This window comes from Micromys minutus (assembly GCF_963924665.1).
Source record: "Micromys minutus genome assembly, chromosome: 21".
Taxonomy (NCBI): Eukaryota; Metazoa; Chordata; class Mammalia; order Rodentia; family Muridae; genus Micromys; species Micromys minutus.
In genome coordinates this window covers 21,276,867-21,296,684 of record NC_137956.1, presented here as the reverse complement: position 1 = coordinate 21,296,684, position 19,818 = coordinate 21,276,867, and the positions used below count along the sequence as shown (strand labels likewise).

General features: G+C 44.6%; 1 protein-coding gene across 1 annotated transcript in view; it reads right to left on the bottom strand.

Annotated features, from left to right (window-relative positions):
• Positions 1 to 677: 677 nt before the first annotated feature.
• NT5E (5'-nucleotidase ecto) overlaps positions 678 to 19,818 on the bottom strand; it is a 43,060-nt gene continuing 23,919 nt past the window's right edge. The window contains exons 3-9 of the mRNA XM_080934548.1: positions 17,895 to 18,083; positions 8,637 to 8,834; positions 7,485 to 7,639; positions 5,889 to 5,994; positions 4,971 to 5,120; positions 3,345 to 3,545; positions 678 to 2,487 (exon numbers count right to left, since the gene is read on the bottom strand). Of these exons, the coding sequence (XP_080790674.1) occupies positions 2,324 to 2,487; positions 3,345 to 3,545; positions 4,971 to 5,120; positions 5,889 to 5,994; positions 7,485 to 7,639; positions 8,637 to 8,834; positions 17,895 to 18,083 (1,163 nt within the window). The 3' untranslated portion in view covers positions 678 to 2,323. The remainder of the gene's footprint in view (positions 2,488 to 3,344; positions 3,546 to 4,970; positions 5,121 to 5,888; positions 5,995 to 7,484; positions 7,640 to 8,636; positions 8,835 to 17,894; positions 18,084 to 19,818) is intronic.

Here is a 19,818-nt window from a genome sequence, read left to right as displayed (position 1 = left end):
GTTAGTTGAAATAAAAAATGTTAAGTATGGTGCCACCTAAGCTCAGTGCAGAACATTAACACATTTAGACAAAAGTCCAAGGCTAAGAACAAAGACTGACGTTGATTGCATGTATCTGGTTTGCCGTGACCTTATTCTACAGTCATGTCTAGAATCTCAGGTTTCAACAACCCCACCTCTAATTTTTTATCTAGAGACTGGTCAATTTTCACTAAGGGGTAAAGCAAGACCTGTTGAAGAAAAGTTGAGACTTCAGTCTTCCTTAAGAGAGAGAGATAGAGACAGACAGACAGACAGACACACACACACACACACACAGAGAGACAGACAGACAGACACACACATAGAGAGAGAGAGACAGAGACAGACAGATAGAGAAGACTTTTCTGCTTAAAAAATTGTAATAATTTTTCTTCTCAATTTTGAAGTGAGAGAAGGGAGGGGCTACTGGATGTCAACAAGTTTGTGACCAAGAGAAATGATCCTGGTGAAAAGTTCCCCTGGAGTACACGTGTTTAAGAGAGGAAGACCAAAGACAAAGGAGTATATCTTCAGCTTTATTGTTTGGGATTTACAATTACAAAGTAGTCCAAAGTCATTTCTCAATACTGCTGCATAAAATATACATATACACATATTTAGAAAAATTATAAAATGTTCTTTAAAAATTATGCTATAATAAGATTTCTCCTCATTTACTGACCAAGCATAAAAATATACCTTAAATGTACCTTTATTTTTTACAGTCCTATTTCTGTTTATAACTGATCTATACATTCAAAGAACTGAAGGCATTGTTTCACTACAACAAACTTCATAAAAGGATTGAAAAATTTTAAATCGTTGGTGTCAAGAGTACTTAATATTTGTAAACACTAGGGAAACAAACATGTTCCCTGTCCAAACATCTAGCTGCTGGTTTGCAGTCAATTTTTCTTAATTACTGTTACAGTGTTGACCAAGCTCAGTTGGTCACAGGACCATCTTAGTCTGGTGTTCTGTGGGCATAGATTATTCCATCAGTCTGGGTATCTCTTGGGCATCCCATAGGGCTCACTGTCCTGCCGGTCCTCTCATATCTTGGCTGGAGTATGCCTTACAGTGGTTGCCTGGGGTTTGAGTCTCAGTGACTTGAAACATTTTTGTATGCCACTTCACTCTTGCCTTGCAGATCGTTGGATTTCCCCATAATGTCCGTTGTGTGAGAGTGAGAGCTGCGTTGGCATCTTGGACAGGGCAGGTGCAGGTTTAGAATTACAGTTTATTTTAGGAAGTTCTCTCCTGGCATCTTCAGGGGAGGAAGAAGAAAGGAGAGAGGCAGGGCTTTTGAAATAGCCCAGGAATTAATGAGAACCAGTGCTCTGCTTTGCTCCTTAACTAGTGTTTATGTGACATATCCAAATACCCACACTCTCTTCCGTAATGTATCAGTTCTGGACATACTCTCCTTTCCCTTTCTCCCCTGCCCTGACTACCTTTTGTAGTTCCTGGGCTAACCTATTATCATTTATACAGTTTCTCTATGACTCATCAAAGGCACATGGTATTGTAGGAAAGAATCCTGTCCAATCACTACTTTCTCAAACTTGAGAGACAGTAGGAGCCCAAAAGAAAGGTTAGTATGGAGGGCTGAAACAGAGGTTTGTCCTCTGGGGCCATTGGCAGGGACAGAAGACTGGACAGTAGGAGAGAGTATTGGACTTGAGGTAAAAAGATTTAGGAACAGGTCTTAGACGTATTGTTTGGAGATGAACGGCCTTGAACAACTCAAGTCAACCCTTTCTGTTTATCACACTTGTCTACAGAAATCTGCTTGTAAATTATAATGTTTTTGTTTGCTTATGTGAGTTTTGATGTCTAGTTGACTGGACTGAAACTCTACATAGATCAGGCTGGCCTAGAACTTGCAGCCACCCTCTCCTCCCTCCCAAGTGCTGTGACCATGGGCATGTGCCACCAGAACTGGCAATGATAAAGCTCTATGTAAACATCAATTGTTTGATAGATTAGAAATGAATAGAAAGGGAAAAATTATTTTTGTGGCTCAGTGGTAACCAGATGCATTATGTGGACATGCAAACTACACTTAGTTGTTCCCCTACCCCCACCTACCAGAGGGACCCTGTTGGTTCACTTTGACTTTCTATCTGCTCACTGAGTTGCTGGCCCCAACAAATGATGTTACAGTCTCTTCCTTGTGAAGAGCATCTGCTAGGAGCCTTGAGGATGATGAGCGCTGTTACTAAGCCAAGTTTCCAGAGGCAGATACGGATATCACTGGAAGAAAAATGTAGTTTGACATCAAGGACATGGAGACTTCCTGTCATTGGTACAAAATAAGGACCACTGCCAAAAACGAAAGAATTACTAAAGGACAGCTTCCCTGGTAATGACTTGCTGCAGAGAACTTGATCCGCCCTTCAACTGCTGGGTAAACTACTTTCATTTTTGAGATGTATTCAGAAACCACACTGATATCTTGGTCACCTGGGGAGGGAAAAACATATTATTCTAAATCTAGAAAAAAAGTCATCTATAACAGTAAGAAGGGAAATTAAGTCTCCAAAAACCTTAGAATTGAGAAAGAGAAGACATCTCTTGATTCCAGGGATAAAACATCTCAGAAGACAAACATGCTGGTGGCTTTAAGTTCACAGAGTCTGATTGTACTTTCCCGTTCTAGACATGGACTTCGCTCTAAGGTTTCTAAGAGGCTGTTGGCATCACGACTGTAATAGACTCCAGAACCACTGGGGACCTGGGCCAAGAGTTTGTTGAGAAATAAAAGTGGCTTTCTTTCTCATGCTGTCTGTTCAACATTATCTTCACATACTTGATGATGGGACACTGAACTTTCATTTCCAGAAGAGCATGGATAAAGAAATAAGACTTGCTGAGACAAATCCACAGTGACCCAAAGAATCTTATTATTATTTAAATCATGCCACGTGGATTCATTAATTGAAGCTATTTAATACCTGACACTGTTAATACACAGTAGTTTACTGTTTAAAAAAAAAAAAGTCATGGGCCAGGTGTGACAGGACACACCTTTAATTCCAATCAGAGGCAGGAGAATCTCCGTGAGCTCCGGGCCAGCCATGACTACTTAGAGAGACCCTGTCTCTAACACAGTGTGTCTTCCCTGGAGTTGGATAGATGGGATCCCATGCGCTGGGGAAGGGACGGCATGATGCTTCTCAGTGCTGTGCTGTTGTTAGCAACCCCCAAATCAGGAGGGAACCAGCAACAAAGACATAGGGTCTCTTCTGTCTTACTCTTCTCTGCACAGTTTTGTGCTGAATACCTTTAGGAGCAGGAGGGGAAGAGACACTTGTGCTTACCAGAGTCATGTTTTAATAATTCATCTTTTATCATCTGAAATCCGTCTCCACCGTTGGCCAGATAGCTTGGGAGGGTCACTTTATACACTCTATCCATTTCGAGAGGCTCATAGATAGGCACTCGACACTTGGTACAGAGAACTTCTAATTGGACCACTCTGTCCCAGGGCTTTCGGGAAATATCATACACCACATGGATTCCTAGAAGGGAAATGAGTTCATGTTTTGATGAGTCCAGAGGGACTTTTGCCTATGAAAGGGATTTTGGCCAAGATCTAGAACTGGGATCTAGGTTGTGCCACTTTCGTTACCATTTGAGTGAAATTTCACTAGAAATATTGGTGATGGTGTAGCTACCCTCAGCTTCATCTTGGAGTCCTCCAGGAGAACTGACCTCAGAAAGGCAAGGGTGATTTTGCTGGGAGAAACCCTGTATTTTTCCTTTTTATAATCCTGAATTAATTGGCCCAGTGATGAGTCACTGGGTTTAGAAATTAAGGGATGCGTGCAATGGAGCATTTACAACAACTTTGAAGACTGGATGTAGTCATTTGGGATTTGGTGATTTACACAGATACTCGTACTCATCACTTGGGTAGAGGGTGAGACCACCACAGGTCCTCATCTCTGCCCTGGAAAAATGTTCTCTATGCCAGCGTTGCCCCACAGACATCAGGCCAGGATCTCCTGCCAGACATCCACACCCAGTGTTCGGTTCCATAAACTAACGTGAAAATGAGGCTGAGGTATATATATTCTTGGAATTCCCAACCCAGAAACAGGAGGATCGCAACATATTCGAGAGCTACATAGTTTGAGTCTAGCCTAGAGTGAATATGAAATAAATTTTGACAAAGTAAATACTCCGTCAAAAACAAAATAAAACAAAGCCAGGCACAGTGGGACATAACTGTGTTACCGGCTTTTGGGAGATGGAGGCAGGAAGAACAAGAGTTAAAAGCCAACTTGGCTACATAGTGAGTTTGAGGTCATTCTAATATCACTGGGGTTGGCACCCTGCCTTCATCCCAGCAGGTTAGAGTAGATTGTCTTTTTTTTTTTCTTCCTTAGTTCCTTTGATCCCAAATATGGTCACAGGTAGTTAACAATAATCAAGAGAGCTTTTGTTTCTGCTTAAGAATGTTACCTGTGTTATATGGTTGTGGTGAATGCCTTTAATCCCAGGACTCAAGAGACAGAGGCAGGTAGATCTCTTAGTTGAAGGCCAGCCTGGTCTACAGAGTGAGTTCCAGGACTGCCAAGACTACACAGAGAAACCCTGTCTCAACAAACAAGCAAACAAGCAAACAGAATGTTACTTGCATCTATCTACCCACAAGTAAGATTCCTACATGAAGACCTCATGTCAGCTGATCTGACTAGTGTTTAGGAGGTCTTCTCCCGTGGGTAGATAAATACCTTTTCTGATGTCCACACCAAGGTTGGCAAATATCACTCATCACCAGGGGCTTGGACCTTTGACCTCAGCCTAACCTCAGTGACTCTAGGAAAGATGGAGTTGACTGGGAGAAAAATCCAAAGCAGCCCAACCATAGCAGGGGTGAGTAAGGAGACAAGATGTCCTCATCTCAAGGGACAATGTGCCCCACAGGATGTGCCACTTACCACCCACTTGCAGGAACTCCCCAGTGGATTGGCCATAGCGATGGACACTGTGCTCAAAAGCCTTCTTCAGGGTGGACCCTTTTAATTGGACGAGGTCAAATGTCCCTCCAAAGGGCAGCACAGCAGCCAAGTTCTCCCAGGTGATGGTACCTTTGGTAGTTAGAAGTGAAACAAAAAGGAAAAAAAAAGCTTAAGAAAACGCTTACCCAGAGACCAGCTCCCTTTGGGCTGAGGGAAGGGAGGGGAGGAGAGGGGAGTCCCAGCAGCCGTGTTTAATTCTGGGAGGGAATATACTGAAAGCTTCTGCCTGCTGTTCACGACTGGGCAAGGGGGCTAAGCTTGCAAAGGACCAAGTCCACTGTTCTTAGCTTTGGATCTCCTGGGTTGGGCTGAATCTTCAGTACTTGGTTAAACATTGCATAGTTCTACACAAGCAGTGTGTCCTAGCCACTTGCCCTACTGTCTAAAATGAGTTTAGGGGTCCTATACTAAAGGGGTTTTACAGTATGTTAGGGAAGACGGAAGAAGAGTTTTCAGTATCTGTCTAGCAGATTTGTTTTAACATATGACAGGACCTCGGGCATCTGTAAATATATTAAGTATGTCTTCCAGCATAGAAGATCTGTGCACTGATCTTTCTCTTCCCAGAAGTAAAACTGTTCAGTACCTTTTATAAAACAGAAACAATAGCTTTGCACACCAGAAATTTACCTTGGATTTTACTAAGCTTGATACCTGCATCTGCGTGAATATATGTGAGAATGCATATGTATTCCTTTGCCCAAGCACTGGGCTTGAATAACGCTAACACAAACTTATAGGACCAGCATTTTGGTTTGCGGTTGGCAGCAGAGGGTGCTTCGGGCACAGCTGGGGAAGAGATGATGCAGACAGCTAGAGCCGGGCCCAGGTGCATACCATTGTTCTTCTCTTCGATGGGGGACCGGATGCCTCCTCCATTTACAATGCACATAGACACGTGGTTCCAAAACATTTCATCTGGGTGTCTGAGGTTGTTGTTGATCTACAATAGTGGAAGCTTAGTTACTTGGGTCTTCTTTCTTGGTATCATTTCCAGGAATCAACTGGGAAAATAAAGTATTCTTCCCCTACACCCTTGTCCCCATGGATTTCCCAACTGTAACTAAAACTCACTGTATACATTATTAACCACAAAACAATTATTAGCCTATCTTCTATTAGCCTTCAATGAATCAGAAGCAAAAATATATTGTGACCAGACCCATGTCATTCCTATAGGACAAAGGACTCTTTACCGACTCCTCAAACCTATCCCCCAGTTAGGACACATATCAGAAGGCTCTCTCCAGCTGGTGTCAAGATTGCTCCAGGACAGCAGGAGGTTCCAGCCTGTCCATTCCCTGCCTTATGCCAGGAATTGGCAAGCAAATCAGGCACACCCTTGCTTTCCTTTTACAAAACACACGTTGAGTTACATCGAGTGGAAACACATGCTTTTGTTTGTTTTGAGCCAGGGTCTCTCTATGTAGCTCTTGATGTCCTAGGGCTTGTTGTATAAACCAGGCTGGCCTCAAATGTAGAGAAATCCACCTGTCTTTGACTCCCGAACGTTAGAATTTAAGGCATGTACCACTATATATAGCCTTATATCTTTTATTTATTTTTTTAGGTTTGTTAATCTTATATTCTAAGTGTGTGAATGTTCTGCCTGTATGTATTCACCACTGTGTGCCTGTGGCAGTCAGAAGAGAGCATCAGTTTCCCTGGAATTGGAGTTATACTGAGCTAGTGCTGGGAACTGAACCCTGGTTCATGTACTCTTACGCCTTGAGCCAACTCTATGCCCCCAAAATGCATGCTTTCTAATTTTAAAGCAAGCACAAAAAGTAAGTTATATTTACCTCAGCCCTTTCCATAAGGTAGTACCTTGTGGTGTTTCTTTCTAGATTTTCCTCTAGATGTTTCTGTCTGGCGGTTTCTCATACTGATTTCTTGGTGCTCAAGAGCTAGCCTGGACCTCATGTTGGAGGGGAACAGTTTACCCTAAAGACCTCCACACAGTTCACAACGTCACTTTGGCTAATTGGCCCCAGAAAAAAAAATGCTCTTCATGAATGATTTTGCTGTAGCCAGGGACTTTACCATAACTATGTCTTTTCCGTCTGTGCTCTTTAGAGCTAAGAGGACAAACCAGGGAAAACCTGCCCTGCTAACTCAGGTCCAAGCAAATGTACTGTGTCAACATCTGGTGCACTTCCTGTCTTCAGATCATCTTATGGAAAGAAGCATGTCAAATTTGGACATCTAAGAGAGACATATTTTAGAAGGTTTTTGTTTTTGTAAAACAATAAAAGTGATGATCTCAGAATCCCTTTGAGTCTTCTTGCCAAGGTATTCAGTATGAAACCAGGCATGCTTCTGTCTGGACGCTGACTGTACCAAAGCCTCTAACTTTGTGCCTTGTTACAGCTTCTTTCCATCTTCCTCTCCTCCCTCCCTCGATGCAGCCTCTTTGCCCTGAAGATGGCTCACCATGGCGTCACAGATCAGGTTTCCCATGTTGCACTCTCTGAAGCGGCACGTCTGAGTGGAGCCATCCAGGTAGACGATTGTTCTCCCGAGTTCCTGTGTAGAATAATTATCTAACTTTATCCTCCACTGGTTAATGTCTGCTTTGATGGTCGCATCTAGGAAGAAAAAACATCAGAAAGGTGCACGTGAGAGGAAAGTCCCGTAATTCAGGTAGATCTCCTAGTGAGTATGTTCTAGAGAAACCAAGCATTGTCAGGCTTCCCTGCTGGAAGTGTGCATTGCTCACATCTGTGCATTTTGGTTGTGACTATGAAATCCCTGAGGAATGTTTATTTTGTTTGCTGACATTAACACCTGGGTGTGTCTTACCTTGAAGATGGTTTGAGCATCTCAACATCAACTCAACATCTGCATGAGCCTCGTCAACCCACCTAGGATGACACCATGGTCTTGCCATGAGGTTTGAAAGGCTGTACAAGTACAGAGGATCTGCTGAGGGTATGGTTCCCAGCTTGCTTTCTCTCCAGCTGTTGAAAAGCCTAGGCTATGGGCACAGACTCTCCTGCACACAGTAGGGCCTCACTGCACATCCTTCTGAGTCCATGTATCATATGAAAACGGATGGTATAACAATCTTCTTTTATTTATTCTGAGTCTCAAAAAACAAGGTATTTCTTGACAGATGTGGGGATACAATATGCCTCCAGCCTAGGCTATATATGGAGAGGTTGCCTCAAAACAAACAAAACCAGGAAAAAAAAAAAAACAGGTCTTTGTTTGTTTCATGAATGAAGATGCTGAGACGCATACCACAGTGTTACTTCTTGTTAGGGGCGCAGATTTTGAGCGCTACTCTGTCTTATTTGAATCGCTTTTCTTAGGTTGTCTAATCCTCCTTAGGAGCAGACGGTGGCTTTTGCCTCACAGGACTAAGCTTTTGCAAAGCAGAGGAAGCAGTAAGGCACTGAGCAGACTTGGAAAAAAATTTGGAATTTGAAATTTCCTTATGAATAAAGAGAGTGAGTGCAAGGGAGAAGCTAAATTCCTCCCAAGTATCACAGTCCTTTCCTGAGACCCAGCAAACAGAAGAAGGGGATGGAAGATCTTGCCGCTGCGTAACTTTTCATTTGGGGGACTCTCCCCAGATCTCACCTTCACTAATGCTGCTGTTCAGAAGGATGGGATTTCCATAGGAAGTGATAACATTTCCTTTATCATCAAACTCAACCTTCAGGTAGCCCAGGTATTTGCCAAAGGCATAGGCCTGGACCACAGGAACCTTCCGTCCATCGTCAGAGGTGACTATGAATGGGTATTTCCCAGCAGGCACTTCTTTGGAAGGTGGATTTCCTGAAATAAAAGAAGCAAATTTGATCAGGTCAGCCTCTGCCTATGGCAGGCCACCAGCTCAATGACCAGATTTTTTACCTGATGACTCGCCATCTGCTGTTGTACGTGGCTGGTCTTTCAGAGCCCTATGGGACATTTGTCACTGACTCCAAATGCCCTTTTGGCATATAAATCCTGCCATTCTCTACTCAGTAGGCATTTACTAAGCTGTTTCTGAGTCTGGGGCATTGTGCCTGGTGATCTGATGTGGGTCATACAGACATAGAACACTGCCAAGATTATCCCACTTTCATGCAGACTGGGTCTCCGCTCCCCCAGCTGAATGGAAGCTAAGCCATTTTGATGTACTTCTGTTTCTGTGCACAACCCTACAATGCCTGCCAAGCAATATGGGAAGGGAACCCAAAGTGGGTGAATTAACAGTTCTCATTCTTCAGGGTGACAATTCAGTGTGCAGTGGCCAGGCATAGTAGGTACAAAATTTTCCCGTATGCCTCTTTCCCTTATAAGATGAAGGCGTTCTCTAGAAACCTGACACACACACTCACGAGCTTATAGTCGTTAGCGAGGACCAAGGAGGGATGACTGAGCTGTTCTTAGGGTATTTTGGAGCAGCCGTATTCACCCTGCGGACCAACAAGCAACCACACCATCTCCTCAGCTCTTCATTTCAGTCATGTTCAACAGGTCTTTATATGGGGGGACCACAGGAAGGACTTGGGAGCTATTCATCACCCAGAGGCCTCCTCGTTTGCCTGAGGGAGAGAGTGGCCACAGAGGAGGCATGATGCCCAGTATCACATCATTTGCCATGTTTAATTTCTTTCCAGGAATCGAATTTATTTTTAAGGTTTTATTGTGTGTATGTAGACGTCATATGGATGGGGCCCAGGAATCAAACCCAGGTCTTCAGGCTTGGCAGAGGCATCTTTACCTGCTAAGCCCCCTCCCTCGCATGTACACTTAAGTTAGCTTCACCCCTCCTTGATGTATACTTTGTGTAGTTCCAAGCTGGCTTTGGCCTTAAAATCCTCCTGTTTCATCCTTCCTCATAAATGCTGGGGTTATGGGTATGTCCCATTACGTGAATCATAATTTATATCAAATTTCTGTGGAAGTGTCATAGTTTGGGTTGTTCGGAATGGTCCTCTGTGTTCCTATTACCCCCCTACACCCATGGCTCCTATCGGATGTTTACAAAAGGTCTAGAGAGCTTCAGCACGTGTTCATTTCATACATGAATCAGTTCGGAGAGCTGGCTGGGGCTGTCATTTCATTTCTCTCTCCAAGCTTCCCACGAGGCAGGCCACATTAAGAACTGTATTTTACGCTTGAGAAGACTGACTACCATAGCAGATGCCCAAGGGCACGTGCTGGGCTGTGATGAGCAGCTGACTGGACACCAAAGCCGAGGGACACTGACCTCATGTCCTCTCTGCCGCACCGAGCAGCCCACTGTGGGTTATTCTCTGGCAACAGGCCACTCAGAAAATTTACATGCAGGGCCAGGTTTGTGCCTTAGTGTCCCAAGTTCTTTCAGGGTCTTTTAATTTACCTAAGAAAAGCCAAGAAGGTGTACTAGGAAGAACTTACTCCAGGCCTTGTCTGCCCTGCCTCTGTCAAATTCTAGAACCATAACAGTTCAGGGCACAAGCTCCACACACAAAGCTGCTCCCGGTGCCAGGGACCTACTGCACTTGCAGATCATCCAAGGCACTGCAGAATGTCAGGGAGATAGGGTGCTACTAATCTAACCCTCCTCCCCTTCTGTGCTTCTTTGGGCAAGGACAGACCCTGCCCTTCACTGCAGGGACCAGGTATTTAGGGAAGCCTCCCCTTAGCTTTGCCAAGATTTTCTCTTCTGGGCAATGTTTGGAAAGTTGTAATTCCCCAAACTGTCCACAGAGTGGCAGAGAATATCCCATCCAAGTGGAAAAAGGATTAACAAATGGAAGAAATCTGGCATTCCGCACTTTCTTGGAAATTAAAGGGAGTGGCAAGCAGGATTTCCAGCTGTGGTTTTTTTTTTTTTTTTTTTTTTTTTTTTGTTTTGTTTTTTTTTTTTTTTTTTGGGTTTTGGTTTTTGGTTTTTGTTTCTCCCTTCCACGGCAGTAGCTTGAACAGAGTGTTTGAAGTTAGGAACCTGCCAGTCCTGACAGATGCCTCAGCTCAGCGTGCCCTCTGCAAACCCAGCTCCCCTCTGGCAGGGAGCACCTCCTCAAGTTCAGAAAGGTCTTGATGTTCCTTTTCTGAGAACAAAAGATGTGTCAAGGTTATCTCACACACACTTGGTCAGGAACAGCAGCTTCCTTTGTGGCTGAGGGAATAAGCCGGTCTGGCTGCTAATCTCCAAGGCCCAGTCTCCCTCACTCCTCCATGCGTTTGGCAACTCCAGAGAACCACCGGCCGGGGAAACAATCCGGACCTGCACATTTTCCACGCTGTTCCAAAGGCCTGCACGTTTATTACTCTGTGCTGTGCTGGGGTGTTTCCCATGGACATGTATTTCCGTGACCACTTCTGCTCATATTCTACCTCACGTAATCCCTATGACTTTTTTTTTTTTTTTTTTTTTTTTTTTTTTTTTTTGAGGAAGCTACACCACTATCATCAGTTTTTGTTAAAGAAAGCTTGGGCCAAAGAGGCTATGTCAACTGTCAGACAGCATTTACTGAACCGGGAACACACTGAGCCTGTAAGAGTATCGAGCCTTCTCCACAATCCCAAGCCAGATTCCAGCGAAAGAAAAGTGAGATCCCGCACGCAAGACCATCAAACAGCAGAGCTAAAGTGGGGCAAGATTCCAGGCTGGGACAAACTCAGTGCTCAGGGCAGGGGGCCTGTGAGTTCTCAGGACTCGACCAGCTTTCCTTATATCAGCCCAGCTTGGGGCTGGATCAACCGCAATTATTTACGTATCATTCTCTTCAGAGATGGGCTTTTTTTTTTTTTTTTAATTAAAGATTTATCTTATGTGAGTATACGATGGTACACTGACACACCAGAAGAGGGCATCAGATCCCATTACAGATGGTTGTGAGCCACCATGTGGTTGCTGGAAATTGAACTCAGGACCTCTGGAAGAGCATTCGGTGCTCTTAACTGCTGAGCCATCTGTCCCGCCCAAGAGCTGGGCTTTTGATAGACTCATTTCATCGTGGAAAGCAGCCTCTTGAGGAGCAGCTGCTGTGCACTGCTGTGTGCGTGCGAAATGATGTGGTTTTGCTCAAAAGGAAGTGGGTCCTGAAGCTGGGCCAGGCAGGGGCCATCTAAATGGATGAGAGTGAGTGGTCGCTGGAATGAGGAAAGTCCTTGTGCTGACCTAAGAAACGCCCAGGGAGATCACTGCCAAGGCTACTGGTTAGACCTCTGCCCTTTGGATGGTTCCCAGTGCACACAGGAAATCCCGAATGTCACCAGTTCTTATCAAGTGTCTGGAAACAGTGTCTCTCTCTGTCCTGTGCATGTGACAAATGTTAGGGTTGTTCTGGAAAGGCACGGTTATCTAAAGCCTAGCACGTGCGTGTATGCATGTGTGTGTATTGGGGCAGAGGGTTGGGGTCTCACTGTGTATTCCTGGATGGTCACTATACTGTAGACCAGGCTGGCCTCAGTGAGTTGCCTGCTTCTGCTTCCCAAGTTCTGGGATTAAGTGTTTATCTCTCTGCTTGGCCCTGTTCTGTTTCTGTTTTTGACACATGCTGTCACGTAGACCGGGTGACGATGACCCTGCACTTTTAATCTTCCTGCTTCTACCTCCCAAGTGCTAGAATTACTAGCCGGTGCCACATCTGGCTTAAAACTTAGCTTTTTAAAACTGTGGGTCACGACCTCACATGAGAGAGGGTTTTGTGACTGAACAGCAGGTTTCTGAACATACGATGACCAAAAATTCCATCCCCTGCCCAGGATGGAACTTCGTCCCAGAATGATTACCCACACTGCATCTGAGACTTCACTGTAGTCTTGATTCTGAACACACATGTACACTTTGCTCTGCACATGTGGTCACACCCGGAAGTGATAATACTGAGCAACTCCATAAAAGCATTGAAGATGCTGAAGTAGCAAATATTCAGCCAAGACTTTAGTCTCCACATAAAAACAAGCAGACACATCTTATTAATATGCATATTTGCTTTAGTCTTTAATAAATGGTAAAAAAACATACATACCAACTAATTACTTTAAAATAAGTTTCTGGAATTGATGAGATGGCTCAGTGGGTAAAAATGCTTGGAATACAAGCCAGAGTTCTATTCCAGGAATCCACAATAGAAAGAGAACCAACTCCCTGGGGTTTTTCTCTGACCTCCACTGGTGTGCTCTAAAATATACATACCTATACCTACAAATGTGCATGTCATATACATACATACAACAAAAATAAATTTAAAAAATAAAATAATTTTCTCTCTGATTCATTATTTGTTAAAATTTGACATGTATGCCTAATTTAAAATATTCAGATACCCATGGTCATGCTAAAAATATCCTGAGCAAAAAAAAAAAAAAAAAAAAATTCAGAAGCCATGCTCTGAAAGTCCATCATAGAGAGATAAACAATGTCTTTGGGATGAGCATGCACAAAGCCCCGAGCTTGATTCCAAGCACGGCATCAAACGAGATGTGGTGGCACATGCCTATGACCCCAGCATCCAGGAGAGGGAAGCGTGAGGACACAAGTTCAAAGTCATCCTTGGCTACCTAGCAAGTTTTAGGCCAGGTATAGAACCTTATCTTGGGGGGGGGGGGAGAGACATACCACACTGACTGAAAGGCCCACTAGTAATGGTCCCATCTTTCCTTGTCACTCCAACACAGCAGGGACACATCTACTCCTCCCCAAGGTCAAGAACACACAGCAGCTTCTAGTTCAGCTACTGTATAATTATTTTGTGAATTCCCACTCGTTCTAATTCTGTACTCTCAACACAATCTCTGTTCCTTAAATATATAAATAATGCAAATTTCATATTTAGTGAATGTGTGCTTAAGTCTGGTATCAATCATACTGAAAATAAAGTCATTTGGAAAAAAAAAAAAGACCTGACCAATCAACTCTTTTAAAAGGCCTGTACAGACTCTAGCATGGGGCACATGCCTTTAATGCTAGCACTTGGGAGGCAGAGGCAGGTGGATGGATCTCTGTGAGTCTGAAGCCAGCTTGGTCTACACAGTGAGAGGCTGTACTTATTTACATCCATTTAGCAACACTGCATACTTACATCTCATACACTAGCCACCCAGGCTAGCAAGAGAATAGGAAAGCAGCCGGACTGGTCAGGAGCCATGAAGCTTCTGTACCTCTGAAGGCTTCTAAAGGGACTCACAGTGAGCGAGCCCTAGGAACCATCCAAGAGTGGGAAGGGACCGGGGGGGGGTGGTTCAAGAGCAGGGTTCTGAAGCCGTCTGCCAGTGACCAAGTCTCAGCCTTTTCTGAGACGTGAGATGACTGAGGTAGAGTGGGGGTGACAGTCATTCAGGATATTGGAGAAGAATTCTGTGAGCCTGGGGTCCTGAATCTATTGTCCACGCAGACACCCTCGTCACAGGATGAAGGCAGGAGCCGGTGTGCAGATACAGATAGGAAATTGGGTACTAACCACTTGGTGATATGAGAGTCTGCTGGGAAGCCATTGGTACGGTGGTAAGGGGCAGGTTGTGTGAGCCCCACACTTTACTGTAGTAGCTTGCAGACATTATACCAAAAAAAAAAAAAAAAAAAAAACAAAAAAACAAAACAAAAAAAAAAAAAAACCTTCCTAAAATTTTGAAGAGTAAATAGTTAATTTCTATGCATGCTTGCCTTTCTAGGAAGCAGTACGTCAGAAAGAAAGGGGTCACACGTTCCTAGTACTGAGCCCTTTACTGAGCTGCAGATTAGAAACTGATGACCACCCTTATCCAAGAGAAGAACCAAATGTCCAGCTAACTGTGGGCAGGCAGACAGGAAGCAGCACTCAAGGAGTCTCTTCAAGACTCATAAAGACAGGGCAGTCCTCTGGCATGCCTGCTGCAGGCTCCAGATTGAACTTACTTCCCCACTTTTTATTCCGGATGGTTTTGTGACTCTGCAGTGTAACTCCTTCAGAGAGACCATTTGCCTCTTGAGCCTCATTCCTGAAGCTCTTCCACTGGGAAGGCTGGGAAGCTATTCCTGGCTGGGAAGTGTGACTTCAGGCCATGACAGGGTTAGTGGAAGGAACCTGGGCAGACTTTCTCTTGGAAGGGTAACTAACACATGCACAATTAGCCATGTTCGTTTAACTTGGAAGTTTTAAAATGTGGGTAACAAGTTAACAACAAACAAGAAGGAAACTAATTTGGTGGATGGTAACAAGCACAAAAGGCTAAATAAAAGACCAGAAAAATGTCAGGGTGGCATTCAGGTGCTTTGGGGGACCTTTCCCCTTGGGCTGTGTGCGTGGCATATGCTGAGACTTTTTTAAACTTTAAATTTCCAGCTGAACATGGTGGCTCATGACCGTATTCCCAGCTCTTGGGAGGCCTACATAGAAAGACTGCCATGAATTTGAGGCTAGCCTGGGCTACAGAGTAAGTTCCAGATTAGCCTGGCTACAGTGAGATCCAGACTCAAAACACAAAAGGATCTACACTTCCACGAGCTGTATCCCCTTTACGACGTTTACTAAGTAATATTTAACAGACTATTATTTTAGTTTCTTGGTAATTTCATAAAATGGTTTAGTGAAAAACCGCTTAAGTTTTTCTCCGTGTGTGTGTGTGTGTGTGTGTGTGAAAGAGAGAGAGAGAGAGAGAGAGAGAGAAAGAGAGAGGATAACTATGAGGCTATGCTGTGGTACACATGAGATCAGAGGACAGCTTTTGGTTTCTCTTCTTCCACCGTTATGTGGGTTCAGACTCAGGTCTCCAGGCTTGTACTGCAGGTTCCTTCATTTGCGGAGTTATCTTGTCAGCCTGCCTGAAAATCTTTTCTTTCTTTCCTTTAAGGCTGGCAAAAATTTGTTTAAACACAAAAGTAGGTCTCATCTCCTATCACGGGCTTTAATTGCTAAGTTTAGTCCGCAAAACAGAGCCAAAATACATTTTTGGATACAAGTGTAATCTTGGTAATCTATTCTGAAATGTGAAACAAATGACATAGACCCAGGCCAGTGTTTGGGAGACTGGATTCGGGGGTCACAGGGGGGGGGCAAGCTACAGTTAATCCTCAGATCTCTCATCCTGTGTTGCAGGACTTGGCTGGCTGGAACAATAGCTGTAAGAGCAAAAGGATAATCCGAATCCCTGCCAGCTTCCTGGGCTAGTGGGGCGCCATAATCAGTAGCCACACAGCACAGCCTGGGGGTGCCCAAAATGATGCTTGAAGTGGTCCAGATGGGTGTAAAGATACATCAGTGTCAAGGGGGATGACTGCATCCTCTCAGTAAGGGGTGGCACTCTGAACGGTTCCTGTCATTTTAAGTTTGTGTGTGTGTGTGCATACACACACATAGATATCAAAGCCACCTGTGGCATGGTATGCATGTGACATAGTGCTTCCCTTCGCTATTAGAAGTGGGATCTTACAGTCAAGGTTAGCCCTAGTCAGCACACAAGGGTCCTCAGCAGCCAGGTCTGCAAAGCAAAGTGAGACTCTGTCTCCATAAATACAATGGAAAGGAACAACAGGAGGTCCTGTCTCAAGGTGAAAAAATGAAACAAAATGACAATAGAAGAAACAGTAGAACAACAACAATAAAAGCAGAATCCTCTGGGCGCTTTGGGAATCTTGGGTTTACTTTGTACTTATCTGTGAGAGTGGACACCTTGAATATATACGGGTTAGATCTTAGATGGCCTTGTAAAATGCCATGCTTACGGTGGCTCACAAGGATGAAGCGGCAGGAGCCCAGCTTGCTCCTGCTGGGAGTTGTAGACTTCTCCTACTACCCTGGAGAAAAGTTACAAAGCCCCCCACCCCCACCCTGGGTTTGGATGGGTCATACAGTTAAAGTAAGAGCAGCCAAGTAGGAGGAGCCACCTGAACCGGTTGTGGCTCGGATGTGGCTTGTCCCTTCTGTGTTCCTGTGCAAGCACTTATTAACCCTCCCTGTGGTGGCATTGAGGTACAGTGTCTAATGTGAGGTGATAAGGTCACTGAAGCCATCACCCTCGGAAAATATTTGTTCTCTGGAGGCTACAGTTAGTTCTGAGAGAGACAGTGGTTGTAACGGGAGGGCCACCACACACACCTGGCCTTCCTGCATATGTCCATTTCCCTTCCTGATTCTCTCCCGGGCTGTTCCCCCCCCCCCCCAACCCAAACCAGTGACGTCAACTGTTCCCGGACTCTTAGTCCTCAAAACTGTGATAGACTCCCCGTTAGGAAGCCAATGCGCCCAGAGGGGATCAGGTGACCTGATCAGGCCTGTTCAAGGTCATTCAAGTGAGTTAGGAATGAGGACTTTGGACTCCATATCGTGTTTCTTTTCTTTCTATATTTGTACTGTATCTCACTTTCTGATTCCAAATATAACATGTATTCAGCCTTTAAAAATTCCAAGAAGTTCTAGGAAAATAACAATAGTAGTGATGATAATGATGATGGTGGTGGTGGTGGTGGTGGTGGTGGTGATGATACTTTCCAAGCCAGATACAGAATGCATGTTTATAATTCCACTGTCCTCCTGAGAGGCAGGAGAATCATAAGACTGGGGCTAATCTGGGCTAGATAGTGAAACTCTGTCTTAGAAAACCAAAAGCTGGGTATGGAGATGCTTAAAATACGGAGAGGCCTGGATTCAGGTTCAAGAACCGCTGAAAACATCTAAAAAAAAGTATTTATCTTTTAAAAACTCTACCATTGACTGACCTTTGTCTGGAGATCCGTAATGTTTTCATTTTATTATACATGTGATATGCTTGTAGCAGTGACTTGTAATCATGAAATAAATGAATTCTTGGGACGTTTCCCAGGGAGATACCCGTCCTCATCCAATGCAGATTATGGGGACCCTGCATATTACAGCTTGCACACTGCATACTGCCCACTCAAGGAACACCCTAGCTTGCAGAATGCAGAGAAGCAATTACCTGTGTAGAGAAAGGTGTTGGTGTGTCCTCCCACTACGACGTCCACACCTCTCACCTTCTGAGCAATGAGTTTGTCCATCTCAAACCCAGAGTGTCCCAGGGCAATGATCTTGTTCACATTCAGAGTTTTTAGTTTATCCACCTCGGGCTGCAACGCAGTGATTTCATCTTCGAAGACTAAATTTGTCCCTAAGGAGGAAGATTAATAAAATGAATATTAAGAGAATATCATCTCACTACTTACATACCAACACACAACGAGTAATTTCTTGTTAAAGCTCTTCACTCGCTAAGAGCAAAATGTATGAGTGCATCTGGGACAAAAGCCTTGGCAGTCAAGAAAAATGTCAACCAATGTCCTGGGTTGTATTCACCTAGCACTGCATTGGGTTAAGGTTGTAGATGGTACATACGAATTATACAAATAGATACATATAGATATACACATACATATAGTAACATATATACCCAACATATATAAGTAACATTTATTTTTGTGTGCACATACATACTACAATACGTCCATGGGAGTCAGAGGACAATTTTCAAGAGTTGGTTCTTTTTTTTCCCCACCACACAGATCCTGGGGACTGAACTCAGGACATCAGGCTGTGTAGCAAGCACCATTATCTGTTGAACCATCTCACTGGGCTTTCCATGTTATGGTTGCATAAACCGAGTCTCATAAAGGGACTTCAGGTTTGGTTTGTTTCCATCTCCTTTTACACTTAGGCCTTCACACTAACCATGAAAAAAATGTCTGCGCACAAAAGCATGGTGCTCACACCTGCTGCCTGGAAACTCGGAGTATTCTGTCTTCAGACCTAAAATGCCAAGTAGGCTTTGAAAGCCAATTTCAAAAAGAGGTTTTTCTATTCCTTCCTTCCTTCCTTCCTCCCTCCCTCCCTACCTCCCCCCTCCCTCCCTCTCTCCCTCCTTCTCTCCCTCCTCCTTCCTTCCGGTTTGTGTATGGTGTGACATAGTTATGAACGTCAGATCTCTCCTTCTGCCATGTGGGTTCCAGGGACTGAACTCCAGGCTTCAGGTTCAGTGGCAAGTCCCCTTCCTTATCCACAGAGCCATCTTGCTGGCCCTTGGCAGTGAATGTTAGTGGGTAGGGAGGGGCGGCTGCATTAGGGTGGAAGTAGAGCTGAGCGCTGTATCACATAGACGTCCCATCCAAACACTGCCTGCCCTAGGAAGGGAGCAAACCTCATGGAGCTCACGATACCGCCCAGTGCTAGGAATGAGTGCCTCGGGCTTGGGACAGCATAGCCCCTGGGAATCCTATGAACCAAGCCTGTAGTCCAAACTTAGGTCATTAGGTTTTCAGTGGTCACGAGGGACCACCAACATGCTGTCCTGAGGTCACACCCAGCACTCTGTTGCAAGGCAGTCCAGTGGACCTAGATGATTTCAGGCTAGTTTCTAAGACCCGGCATTGAAACGAAGGTGCCCCAGATGAAAAAGTCTCATAAAGAGGTTTCAAAAGGTTAAGTCTGCAAAGCCCAGTGTAAAAATCGAGAGTTTCTCCAAACACCAGCCGACTATTGGAGATGCAGCCATTGTCCATTACCGTGCTCTGGGCTCCACTTCCCTGATGCAGCTACTGAGTCCTGACTATGAGCCAGCTCCACAGATGCAAATCCCAGCATGAAAGCCGTGGAGGTCCCAGAAGAGCAGCTGAGAAGTTAGCAGCTGGCTTGGCAGGGCTGAAGTAGCTTAGTCAGCACTGATAATGCTCTGCTACCATTGTCCCTCACAGGAATGCCAGGGACGATCTGATTCTTGTTTGTAACCCCAATACGCTTGGGGCTCCCCGGACAGCCCCCAGTGCTGGGTCCTTGCCTTGGTTACCTTTCCTATCTCTGCGATAAAACACCCGGACACAAACAACTTCCGGGGGGAGGGGCGGGCAGGACAC